Source organism: Oryx dammah, unplaced genomic scaffold (assembly GCF_014754425.2).
Source record: "Oryx dammah isolate SB20612 unplaced genomic scaffold, SCBI_Odam_1.1 HiC_scaffold_11050, whole genome shotgun sequence".
NCBI lineage: Eukaryota > Metazoa > Chordata > Mammalia > Artiodactyla > Bovidae > Oryx > Oryx dammah.
In genome coordinates, this window is record NW_024080444.1 from 11,527,338 (window position 1) to 11,541,101 (window position 13,764).

Consider the following 13,764-nt stretch of genomic DNA (forward strand, 5'->3'; position numbering starts at 1 on the left):
AAATTTACATTAGTATTAAAAAAAAAAAAGATCTTGGAGTTTTAACGAGCAAGAGCTTAGTAAAACTTTATGTGGCACATAAAGACTTACATATATATTTCATAGATGCCACTGACTGTCCTATGTCCCATTATTAAGGACTGCAAAATTTTTTAAATTGTTAATTATGAAATACCATCAATTATATCACATTCAGATACTTTTAATGTGAAAAAATGCATCACAGAGTCAATGAAATAAGTATAAAACCAAAAGAACTGGGATTATATGCTCTACAACACTGTTTTCAAACTTTGTAGGAAGTATATTCTCCTTTTCCCCTAAATGAAAAAGTATGGGAAATATTAATAAATTTAAAAAAGAAATACAGTGTTTTCTGTTTCAACAATATTTAATTTGTTATAGTTATACCGATATCCAACTATGATCCTAAAATTAAATTTTCTATATAAATAAAAATGGATGTTTTGAAAGACATAACATTAACAGAAAGGAAGCTGGTGGTTTTACTTACTCTCCTCTCCACAGACACATACTCCATAATTTAAAATCAGATGTTTGTGAGAAAGCTGGCTCATCATGCTTGCTGCTTCAAAGAAAGACTAAGGAAAAGAAAAAATAAAATAAAATAAAAATTGCAAAAGAATTACCTTTCATGTCTATAAGCATTCACAGTTCAGAAAGATACTCTGCCATTAGAAAAATGCACTTCTATTCTCAGCAGGACTATATACAAGACTACAATGTGCTTTGGTCCCTTTAGATTTGCAACTTCCATCAACCTTGATGTTAAGAGTTCATTCCCAAGAAACCGCCGATTTAAGCTTAGTTTAAGGAGACAGCAATGAGAAAGAACAATCGTGATACAGGGCAATGTGAATGATGCAACATAAACAATCTTAGACCCATAGCAGCCAGAGTGGAGAACAGAGATACATACAGCTGCATACACCAGAGACAGTGATGTGCAACTGCAGTAAATATGGATGGGAGCTTCAATTAACACTTCCTAAAGAATTAAGAATGATGACTTGGCAGATAAAACAGTCTAACACCTATGTCAGGAGACTGGCAGATAATATCACTCTAACTCAACTAAACTTTGCCTAGAACATCGGGGTATGGTTGTTGAAGATCACAATCACCAACACTGTGGAGTTCTGGATTATAACAACTCTTTGGCTTGTATGTTTCACATTATGTTCTACTGACTTCTTTTAAGACATTTTAAGTTCATAAATGTGTGTTACATCACGTTAGGTGATATTTTTACTATGCTAAAGACTCTGGCACCTGGCAGCAGGATTTCTGCTGGCTAGCATCTTCAGATGATGCCCAGAGGTATCCATCCACATTTCACCTACACAGCGTTCCTCAGTACACTGCCTTTCAAACTTTTTTAAAAAGTAGATTAAATTACAGAGGAAACCTGTGGAACCCAGGAAGCTCTGGGGAGCCAACTTTAAAACCAACTGCCTTAGTATTATATATGCAAAGATGTAATCAAACACAGAACACCATGCTTAAAAATTAGTTTGGAAATTAGTTACAATGAAAAAATTATGTTATTTTTTAGCCCCAACAGAATGTATCCTCAGAAAGGTCTTTGATATATATACTTTTAAAAATTATAATTTGAAAGGCCACATGCATCAATGTGTTTTGCGTGTATGAGAGCATATTTTAACTATCATAAACTACATGAATTATATAAAGAATATACAAACCTCTGAATAGTTTCTATGTGCTTTATCCAGAACTTTTAAAAGAACTTCTGTTTCATGCAGCTGACCATAGTCTCCTATTTCTCTTCTTATACCTTTAAAAATTTTTGTAAAAGTTCCTTGGCCAAGGCTTTCATTCTTTAACCAAAAAAAAAAAAAAAGGAAAGAATGAGTAAGGATGGAGGAAGATGTGGGAATTAGGAAATAGGTCCAATGACAAGAGTTAAAAAAAAAAATTCCTGAGCAAATATTTCCTTTACAAACCAAATTTTGATTTGAGACTCCATATTAATTATATTCTGCTTTCTTCATAGTAATAAAACACAAAAACAAAGATTAAAGAACAAAATGTAATTTGATTTCACCCTGTTCTTAAATGCCCTAAATTAGGTATAACTATCAATTTTAACACTTTTTATAATGTCACTGTTTACCTACATTTATTTGCATGTGAGTCTCTTTCCTTGCTTGCCTTTCCTGATAGTGCAGAATGTCTGACCTGTTTTTTATTGCTACTTACTAGTTGTGTGACCTCCTACAGGCCATTTAATCTTTCTATACCGCAATTATTGTGGTATCCTCATCTGAAGAATGGGGATAATGATTATTTTTCCATAGAACTGTCATGAACAATAAATGAAAAAATACACAATAGCATTTAGTGCAGTCCACAATAGAGTGAATGCTCAATTAAGTGTTAGCTATTACTACTATTACTAGTGCTTCTTATATATCCTTACAGAATAACTGAAAGCCTGCAATCTGAAGCAGGGCTGCCTGCACTCTATTATTATTAGTTTTGTGATGTTGGTCAGGTTACCTAGCAACTCCATGCTTCTTGTTACTCACATAAGATTTATGTCTTTGTAATTCTGAATAACTTTATCTATTGTCTCCTTAAGGAATTCAGATACCAGTTTGGTCTTTCTCATTCTACTTTCCATGTCCCTTAAGCTTTCTTTCATAATTTCCATTTCTTTCTCCCTATCTGCAACATTTAAATGATTTTCAGATCTTTCAATTCAGTAGTTCTCTCTTCAACTATGAATAATTTGCTTTTACTTTGTCCATTTATTAAATGTCAATGAGTATACTTTTCATTTTTATACTTTTTCCCCCAAATCTTTTTGGGCTATGTTGATACTATCTTGGGTTTTTCCCTTGTTTCAACTCCTTTTTAATGTTTAAACATATAAATGTGTATTTTATAGCTTCTATCTGAAAAGTCTGTTATATGAAGCTCTTAGATATAATTTTGATGCTTGTTGGTCTGCTGATTCTTACTTAATCCTGGATTACTTCTCAATATGTTTTTAAATTTTCAGCTTAAAGCTCATGTTTGGAGTCATTTTATCTGTGGGAATCTTAGGTGGCCTACATTAAGAGGATATCCTTCCAGAAAGATTTTATATTTGCTTTTGACAACCACCACGAGGTGTTACTAAAGGAGTGCCACTTATTATTTTAATTTACTGGGTTCGGTTCAGTTCAGTTAGGTTGCTCAGTCCAACTCTTTGCGACTCCATGAATTGCAGCACGCCAGGCTTCCCTGTCCATCACCAATTCCCAGAGTCCACCCAAACCCATGTCCATCGAGTCGGTGATGCCATCCAACCATCTCATCCTCTGTTGTCCCCTTTTCCTCCTGCCTTCAATCCTTCCCAGCATCAGGGTCTTTTCCAATGAGTCAGCTCTTCGCATCAGGTGGCCAAAGTATTGGAGTTTCAGCTTCAACATCAGTCCTTCCAATGGACACCCAGGGCTGATCTCCTTTAGGATGGACTGGTTGGGTCTCCTTGCTGTCCAAGGGACTCTCAAGAGTCTTCTCCAACATCGCAGTTCAAAAGCATCAATTCTTTGGTGCTCAGCTTTCTTCACAGTCCAACTCTCACATCCATACATGACCACTGGAAAAACCATAGCCTTGATGGACCTTTGTTGGCAAAGTAATGTCTCTGCTTTTGAATATGCTATCTCAGTTGGTCATAACTTTCCTTCCAAGAAGTAAGCATCTTTTAATTTCATGGCTGCAAACACCATCTGCAGTGATTCTGGAGTCCAGAAAAATAAAGTCAGCCACTGTTTCCACTGTTTCACCATCTATTTGCCATGAAGTGATGGGACTGGATGCCATGATCTTCGTTTTCTGAATGTTGAGCTTTAAGCCAACTTTTTCACTCTCCTCTTTCACTTTCATCAAGAGGCTCTTTAGTTCTTCTTCAATTTATTGGCTCAGGGTTTCTCAAACCATGCAGGTGGTATAAACTTTAATTCAAAAGTTTATAATTACAAATTCTGAAGATGAACTTTTTCCTAACTTAAGAGCACAACTAAAACAGACAACATTCTTTTTCTCTTTTTGCTAGTGGATAAATTTTTCATAATCCATATACTGTTTCACTGAGGATGTATTTACTTAAGAATCCTGGCTTTATTCACAGATAGCCTTACTTATAACTCCTTGTCTTGTATAGAACTCAAGACTTGGCCCTTTTTTGTACTGCTTTTAGCTCTTAGTTCTCTTGATTCGTGAGAATAATCCTAATTTCCCAAAATGTCCTGTGGCCAAACATCAGCTCTTATGTGTTACTACTGTTTTCAGTACCTTCTTTGAATTTCCCTTACTTTCTTGAGAACCTGAGAATTAAGATACTTTTTCAGAAGAAGACTTTTAATTTTTAATATTTTTTAAATTTCTCAAAAGAGAATACAATTCCATTCTTAAAATAATTAACTCATTTGGTATCACATTTTCACAGGAAATGAAAGTATCTGAACTGCTATAAACTTTTTATAACATAGGTTACAATAAAGAGGTGGACACAACTGAGCGACTGAACTGAACTGAACTGAAATGTCATGTGAATGAATGCGGGGTAGAAAATGAAGAACAGTTGTTTAAAAAGACAAAACAGTTGTTTCAAAAAGACAATAATCAGCATCTATTGACTTACAAATACCAAATCTTCATTTCTAATTTTGTGGAACACCATTTGGTTCACATTATTATGCCTTTGTAAAGTTGGTGAGGTTGGTACGTCAGAAACACCATTGGTTCTGAAGACTAGAAGGTTTGATTTGTCTGTTTAAAAAAAGGATAGAATGAATGAAAAAAAATATACATAAAATCAAAACACACTGAGAATATAAATTACTCCAAAGGAATAAAATAAAATGTGTCCTATAAAAAAGAAATGTTTAACAGCCTCTTATTGTTCTTTTTTATTTTCCCATGGAAAAGTATTTTAGGAGTTTTTTCATTGAAGTTTGATGTACTCTAACCAGTTATTATAATATATGCAAAATTATAATCATTTTCTTAATTAGTACAATTTTTCAGGAATTTTACTATGTCAGTTATCTCAAGAGATTTCTAATCTTACTATTTTCATTTTAAAAGATAATTTAAAAGAAATTAAGATTCTAAAAGGATCTGAAAGTATTTCTTCAGAATAACAGGAGAATTTGGTTGTGAGGTCTTTCAGTTCAATAAATAAGTAGCTTATTGATACTATGAAATTATTATTTCTTGAAATAAATTTTAGAATTATACAACTTTAAGTTACTTATAGACAACCCAAATCAAACTGAACAATTCTATTAGAGGATGCCTGTACAACATATGAGGAAAAAATTCATTGTGTTTGGAGCTTTTTCTCTCCAAAATCAGTATACGGAAGATATCTCCCTCCATATACAACACCCAAGACCAGTATTTTAAAAATAACTAGAAAACTATTTTACCTTTTGGCTTTGGGGGACAGCATTTAGTAAACTGGAAAATTATACTGTCCGAGCGAACAGTTTCCATCTGGTAGCAATTCAGAAGATCTTTAAGATTACTGAAGTTCTTCTTAGTACCACTGAGGTTGTATTCTCCATTCTCATTTTTTGTAATCAAACAGTGCTTATATTCAATAACATTCTCTCGCTATGTAAGTTTAATTATAAAGAAAGGGAAGGAAAAATCACAGTGGACATCAGAGTGATTACTGTGACAAAAAGGATATCACAGAAACAACCAACAGAACATTTAGACATCTGAACCATGAATCCTAATGTAGTATTAGCATAAGGTGACCAAGGTGTTTGGTTCCTCAAAAAGGCATCTAATTACAACTGCCTAGCCTAAAAATGTGGCTTAAGAGTTACTTTATTGAAAGGCAAGGAAAAAAGCAATAATAATAAACAATAATAATACCATCCTTAAGAGCTTTCCATCATTTACAAGACATAGTATAAAACGATTTTAGCATATAAGGCCTTCCATGAGTTGGCTTCTGCCTCCATCTCCAACCTTAACTCCTGCCACTCTCAACATACAATCCAATTTCTAGCTATACTGAGTGACTTAAAAAATTTAAAGCAAATGCCATGCCATTTCATGCCTTGAAAACTGTAAGTGCTATCTCTCTGTAGAATGTACATCCTTTCCTTTTGAGCAATGGACTTTTATTCAATTCTTAAAACTCAGTTAAATTTCACTTTTTCTGTGAGGTCCTCCCTAACAACACTTACTCCATTCCACAGGCAAAGGTGATGACCTGCTTCACTGTGCCACTACAGTATTTGTATAATTATCTCTAATGTGGCAATTCTGATAATATTCAGTTTTTCAGTGTTTGTCTTATGTGCTGTACTTCTCATCCATCTATTTTTAAACATATTCAGCCTGCTATAAACATATTCAATCAACTTACAACCATTTTTTTATAAAATCAACTCATTATCTCTGGTCAGTCTCAAGTCTCTCCTACTCTAAAGGACCTATTTTAATCATTGTAAATCTTCTCTTATTGTCTTATTTGCTTACACTGGATAATGTGTAATAAACAATGCTCAATTTAATATTTTTTGGTATACTTCATTTTTGTTTTACAAAAAGATAAATATCTTAAAGCAGGGTTATACCATATGCTCCCTAATATACAGCCCTCATATTACACTAGACTAATACAGTAAACATAAAAATATACATATTTTGATTTGATAATTGAATATAATAGACTGTGAATTAGGATAGACTATCAGTATTTTACAATGTTAAAGTCATGAAGCAACCAACACTCTATATTTTCATGGACAATCAACCCACTTTACATATGTTAAATATGAATTTTTTATAAAAATTAAAATAACAACACAATTCTTACAGTCTCTACTTTTAAAAAGTACGATAAATTTTGGAAGCAGCTATAAAGTTTCTCAAGATTTATACCTTGAAATTGCTTTATAAGTGATAGTATATTTTATATAATTTTGTACAATAAATAATTTTAGTTGAGATCCAAAATGGTCTGTATTAACAGTGAGATTTCATTACAGTATTACACTTAAAGTGTACATTGTAGATCATTATTCTTAATATTGGAAAAGCCACCAGTTAAAAGTACAATGTCTTTTTCTTTGTTATTACCCTATTTCAATCTAATCCTATAACCATTACCAGTAAAATCAAAGTTTACTTCTGATTTGTTTTGTTCTAAATGTTTTGGTAAAGATTTCCATTTTTGTGACAAAAGAGACTTCAAAAGATGTGATGAAATCTGACATACTGGTAATACTCAAACAAAAAAATCCAGATAAAAAGATACTAAGATATTACAAATAATTATTAACATAAATCCTAGGAGCTATATTTTGTTTACTTATAAAGAATCCCTGAGGTAAATTAAACTTACTTAATTGCTAGTTATCATATCCAGAACTATTATTTGGAGCATTAAAAAGGAAATACAGTAGATATTATCAAGGGGGAATTACATGCACTAAATAAACACATTACCATTAATTATGTCATACTAACCTCAACAGCAAAAGTCAGAAAATATTTATGAAAGTCCTTAGGGCTGCATCGAAGTACATAGAGTCCAGTCTGATTACCTGTTTTCTTCAGTTTACTGATAGCAAAATCCATTCTAAAGGTAAAGAAATAATTTGAATGATAATGTAGTAAGAACCATGACATTACAACCAAAGTGTCATCTAACAGATCGAAAGTCAAATCTAAAACTCTAAGAATTTTTGTAAGTCTCCTCCACTTTATATTTTTACCAATAATCTTGCAAGGAAAAATACTGAAGTACCAAGCCATTCTGCAATAAGTTCACAGTGATTCAAGGGGCAATTATATTGCTTTAAAAACATAAGGTATTATAAGACATACAAAATTACAAAGAACACAATTCATTCCTTTGACTTTTCTGCCTTCCAATTTCAAATTTAGTATTTTAAAAACCATACTCAAAACTTCATTTAACTATACAATCAGTGTAGCATAAAACACTTGTCTCTTCCATCACAGCCATTACTAATATAAAATTTATGAGTATTTTTAATATTTAATATAATACCAAGGTCTAATAGAAGACCAATGGCAAGCAACAAAGGCTACTAATTTTTTAAAATTTGCTATATGTTTTACTGAAGCTGTATATATTGAAAGAAATGTAATCTACATGAAAGCAAGAATTATCTTGCTGTATTTCTCACATATAAACCAGCACCTGATACATATCAGGTACTTAGTAAACGTTCTACAAATAAATGAAAGAATGGATGGATGGATAATGAATGAATGAATGGCAGGAGTTTTTAAAATATTGAATATGTAAATTACAGAATGTTCAAATAATGCAACTTTTTCATAGCAACCATACTTCTTTTTTGGCTGCACTGAGTAGCATGTGGGATCTTAGGATCAAACCCATGATCAAGGATCAAACCCATGACCCCTGCAGTGGAAGTACAGAGACAGAACCACTGGACCACCAGGGAATTCTCACAATCACACTTCTTAAACAGACAATGGGTATAAGTCAAATCAGTCTTGAATTTCAGTCAGGACCTGATTTCTCAAATATTTAAAGACAGGTTAAGGTAAAAAAGCTTCTTCAGTGGCTCAGACTGTGAAGAATCTTCCTGCAATGCAGAAGACCTGTGTTTGATCCCTGGGTCGGGAAGATCTCCTGGAGAACGGAAAGGCAATCCCTCCAGTATTCTTGCCTGGAGAATCCCATGGACAGAGGACCCTGGAGGGCTACAGTCCATAGGATAGCAGAGTCAGACACAACTGAGCAACTAACACTTTCACTAAGGTAAAAAACATGCTCAAAATCCCAGATTGTTTCTTCTGCTCAAGTCCTTCAAACCTGCTGCTGCTGCAAAGTTGCGTCAGTCACGTCCGACTCTGTGAGAACCCATAGATGGCAGCCCACCAGGCTCCGCTCTCCCTGGGATTCTCCAAGCAAGAACACTGGAGTGGGTTGCCATTTCCTCCTCCAATGCATGAAAGTGAGAAGTGAAAGTGAAGTTGCTCAGTTGCATCCAACTCGTAGCGATCCCATGGACCGAGGAGCCTGGTAGGCTGCAGCCTACCAGGCTCCTCGGTCCATGGGATTTTCCAGGCAAGACTACTGGAATGGGGTGCCACTACCTTTTCTGCCTTCAAACCTGGTGCCAATTATAAAACACATTCCGGTTGAGAGGTAACTTCTACTTGGGGTGAACAGATATTCATGATAGCTGTTTTTATCTAGTGCTAAAGTAAGGTCTACAACTGTGTGGGTCAATATGTTGGCTAGTAGCCACATGAAGCTCTTCACAGTTGACCTTTGAATAGTGTGGGTTTGAACTGCAAGGGTCCACGTATATGCAGGTATTTTTCAGTAGTAAATATTATACTACTGCATGGTCTGTGGTTGTTTGAACTTAAGGATGTCGAGGAACCACAGATATGGAGGACTGACTGTAAGTTATATGTGGATTAAGATCCTGTGTTGTTCAAGGATCAACTGTAAAGCTATTAAAATTAAATTAAAAATTCAGTTCCTTGGTTGCAGTAGAAACATTTTAAATATTAAATAGCCACATGTGGCTAGTAGCAATTACTAAAGAGCACAGATATAGAACATTTCATTTCCATCACATACTGCACAGCAATAGTCTAGAAAGATGGACATCAGATACAGTTTGTGTTCAAGGCTTTCAGTAGAAGGTGTTGGATTATTCAAAAATAAGGATGATTATCAAATTTTGCATTGTGGCTCCTCCACATTATTTCCAAATTAATTAAACATAAATTGGACGGTTTTAAAAAATTAATATCAAAGAATTAATTAGACACAAGGAGATCCAACCAGTCCATTCTAAAGGAGATCAGTCCTGGGTGTTCACTGGAAGGACTGAGGCTAAAGCTGAAACTTCAATACTTTGGCCACCTCATGCAAAGAGTTGACTCATTGGAAAAGACTCTGATGCTAGGAGGGATTGGGGGCAGGAGGAGAAGGGGACGACAGAGGATGAGATGGCTGGATGGCATCACTGACTCGATGGACATGAGTTTGAGTGAACTCCGGGAGTTGGTGATGGACAGGGGTCGCAAAGAGTCAGACACGACTGAGCAACTGAACTGAACTGAGAGTACTAAATATCAAACTTATACAACAAGTTAGTACTATAGACTGGAATACAGATGGTAGATTATAATCTAAATAATTCTAATTATTATGTAATCTGATTGGAAATAGACTTTTGTTAAAAGAAAAATAATTTCAGTCAGATCGAGATAATATTTCTTTCTCTGAACTTCCTAAACCTAGGTATATCATTCTGTTGTGTAAAATATTTTTTATAAATATCTTGTTATTACTTTAAAAAAGTCACTTTAAAAGTCAGTATTACTTACGAAATTGGGCCATGACAGTTGCTTTGTATATTTTCAAGCACCATTGGAGGTGCTACTTCTTTACAAAGATAATGATGTGCATCTGCAGTTAATCTATAATATCCATCAATTAATGACACAAAAGACAAAGCTTCTCTTAATGACTTAAGTTCAATTTCCTAGGGGGAGAAAAGAAAAAGAAGAAATTTATTTTCACTGCATGTTATCAGGTAATTCTTCTCAATTACTTTTCTTTGCGATTGCTCAAATGTCTTTAATGGCTCCAAGTTATACACTTTGAATTACAAATTCTTGTGTCTGATATTTGAGACCCTCTCAAATATGGGTTTACCATGCTTTTCCAGTTACAGTCCACTCTATACCCATAATTATACTATATTTTCCAATACACCCATTAGACAAATATTCCAGTCATTTCAATTAGAAACCTATCTATATCTAGTCTGATGCGAAAGTTGATGTGAATTAGAAATACTAAAAGAAATGGAAGGAACAATCAACTTGCAGAAAAACAAAAAGTTTTACATATAAGAATGAAAATGTAATCATGGTATAATGCCTGGTTCAGCAAAGAACAATATTAGTCACAATGAGAATAGAGAATATGTACTTATGCCAAAAATTATAAGGAGAGAACTGTGTGAGGTATTTGAACTATAAAAAATATTTAGTTAACACAGGTTATAAAAATGATTCCTATAAAAGATACCATAAACAATGACATGAAGAATCACAAACCTGTGCAACAAAGGATTAATACCCAAGAAGAGGAAAGCATGCTGATCAGAGTTACAAGTTTTATAATTTGGTCATATAACCCTGCAATGGCCAGAGAGGTAAGACAGAGAGATATTTAAATTATAAAATAAATATGACATTTAAGCCAAAAGTACAAGAACTATCTGAGTTAAAAAGAAAACAGAGCCAGAAAAATAAGCAGTTTAAGAGCACAGTACAAAGGAATTCATTTCTTCCTTTCAATTAAAATAAGTAGGATGTCTGAAGCTGTTTTATCTTATCATTATTATCAGCCCAGGCTGGGCAGCATGTGGGCTCTTAGTTCCCAGACCAGAGATCAAACCCATGGCCCTGTAGTAGAAGCACACAGTCCAATCCATTGGACAACCAGGGAACTCCCTCTGAAGCTATTTTAAAACAGAGAAAAAGTTAATCTTTTATAATCAAACATGCCTCACAATTCGGATAGGGATTACCTGGGATTGGTTCACAATTTGTTATATAAATAGGCAATATGATAGAATTACGCATACCTCTACTGGTAAAAAAGATTATACAGTTGTCCCTTCATTCTTCTGTATCTGCATGGTATTGGCTCAAGGATCTGTCTCCCCTCCACCAAAATCCCCAAATCCCTGAATCCACAAGTCCCTTATATAAAATGATGTAGTATCTGCATATAAAGTATGTATATCCTCCCATATTCTTTAAATCATCTCTATAATACCTAATATAATGTAAATGAGATGTGAATGGTTATAAATACAATATAAATGCTATGCAAATAGTTGCCTGCACATGGTAAATTCAAGTTTGCTTTTTGGAACTTTCTGGAATTTTTTCTCTGAATATTTTCAATCTACAGCTAGTTGAATCTGTGGATATGGAACTCACAGATATAGAGGGTAGACTGTATAGACAGGAACGAGCAGAACTGGAGCTGGGGTGGGAGAGGAGAGGGCAGGAAGTAACTGGTGCTTTGCTAATTATGAAAATGACTGAAAAATACATTAATGTACAAGACATTCTTTGGGGAGATGGTACTGATACAAAAAAATAGATGTAATCAAAAAGCTTACTAAATTGATGTTACAGCTCTATTTAAAACTATAATCAAAATCTCTACAAGAGAACATCTTAGGTATTAAGATTCTGAAATACTTATTTCTGACAACCATAAAGCATAACTATTACATAATGATAAAGCAAACTTACGAGACTTTTACCATCTTGCTTATGAATAGTTACAATTCTGCTTTCATTTGCACCTTCTTGATTTGCTTGTTTAATACTGATATCAATAATATCAGGAAAATCACAATACAACTGTAAATCCTGTAATTAAGAGCAGTTGATATTAAAAATAGGTTGAATTTACAGAGCCATTTTAAAACAAGACTTATAAAGGAGATTTCATTCCAAATTCTTTTTTAAAGTATTGACAGCAATAGATAAGCATTAAATGAGATTCTCTCTCCCAATAATGTAACCGTAAGACTACACTGTATCTTGGTTTCCATTTAAAAATGAGAGGATTAAAGGGTGCCAGGAATCTAAAGTGTGCTATAGTACCCTTCAATCCAATCAACATTAATAGAAACCATTACCAGAAAATTCAGTTTACCAAATAATTAAAATAAAATAAAATAAATATCTGATAACATCCTAAGAATAATATAGACATGAACAAACTTAAAACTTGTAATGCAAACTTAAAGAAGTATTTAACAAGTATGCAACATCATAAAATCAATAAAAACTAATCTTTTTCTAACTGAATTTCATAATTGTGCTCTCAGTTATCAGTAACAGTAAAAAAAAAAAAAAAGAAGAAGAAGCAAAACAACCTTAAAAATCACTTTTAGAATTTAAGCCTTTTTGAACCTATAAGAACACCATCTGTATTTTCCAAGTCTCCTGTAAATGTGTTATCATACTTTCAGAATTTTAAAAAACAAAAATTAAAAAAGAACAGCATTACTAATTATTTTGTCATAGAAAACAAACAAAATGCCATTTAAGAACAACGAGAAAAGAACCATAGCTATGATCTTGCTGGTGTCACGTTATTACAAACTTCCACTTATATCAGTGGAAGGAGAGTAGTGCAAGACCATGTGCCAAATGACTAAAAGTACTTTGCTTCTATTGCCATTCTACTTAAATTAACAAAGAATGAGAACATATCATTGAAGATTACCTGTTCTGTCAGTGTCTCACTTTCTTTATGTTTCCCTCTTGACCACTGAATTCCACCGTTTCCAGTTATTATAATGGTTGCAAAAATCTCCTCACCTGAAGGACCTCTTCCAGGTTCTTTTACTTCAAATTGCTCTGTGTAGAAGGCAGACTGAAGAGTTTCCAGATTTATAAGATACTTAAGTTTCAAGTTTCTGGCAGTGGCTTTGCAATGGCTGAATTGCTCAATAAATCTGCGAAATCTGTACCTTATTCTCTTCCTTGTCAAAATATGATACTCTTGGATCTTTGCTCGAACACATTTTGGCAAAAATGTCTTGTAGCTAGAGATAATAAAGAGTACACACAAGAGCAAAACAAGTTGGAACAAAATAAAATTAGAAGATACCACTCTTCTCCATAATAAGTAAACAGCAC

General features: G+C 33.6%; 1 protein-coding gene across 2 annotated transcripts in view; it reads right to left on the reverse strand.

Annotated features, from left to right (window-relative positions):
- The window catches only part of LOC120860228 (tyrosine-protein kinase JAK2-like), a 119,062-nt gene that overhangs the window by 25,314 nt on the left and 79,984 nt on the right, over positions 1–13,764 (reverse strand). Inside the window, exons 7-14 of one of the 2 annotated variants that reach the window (XM_040236013.1) lie at positions 13,444–13,670; positions 12,364–12,483; positions 10,411–10,568; positions 7,531–7,642; positions 5,469–5,655; positions 4,679–4,806; positions 1,728–1,862; positions 515–602 (exon numbers count right to left, since the gene is read on the reverse strand). In XM_040236013.1, coding sequence (XP_040091947.1) covers positions 515–602; positions 1,728–1,862; positions 4,679–4,806; positions 5,469–5,655; positions 7,531–7,642; positions 10,411–10,454 — 694 coding nt within the window. In that variant the 5' untranslated portion in view covers positions 10,455–10,568; positions 12,364–12,483; positions 13,444–13,670. Of the gene's footprint in view, positions 1–514; positions 603–1,727; positions 1,863–4,678; positions 4,807–5,468; positions 5,656–7,530; positions 7,643–10,410; positions 10,569–12,363; positions 12,484–13,348; positions 13,671–13,764 lie in introns of both variants that reach the window. The other variant, XM_040236012.1, reaches the window with a different exon arrangement.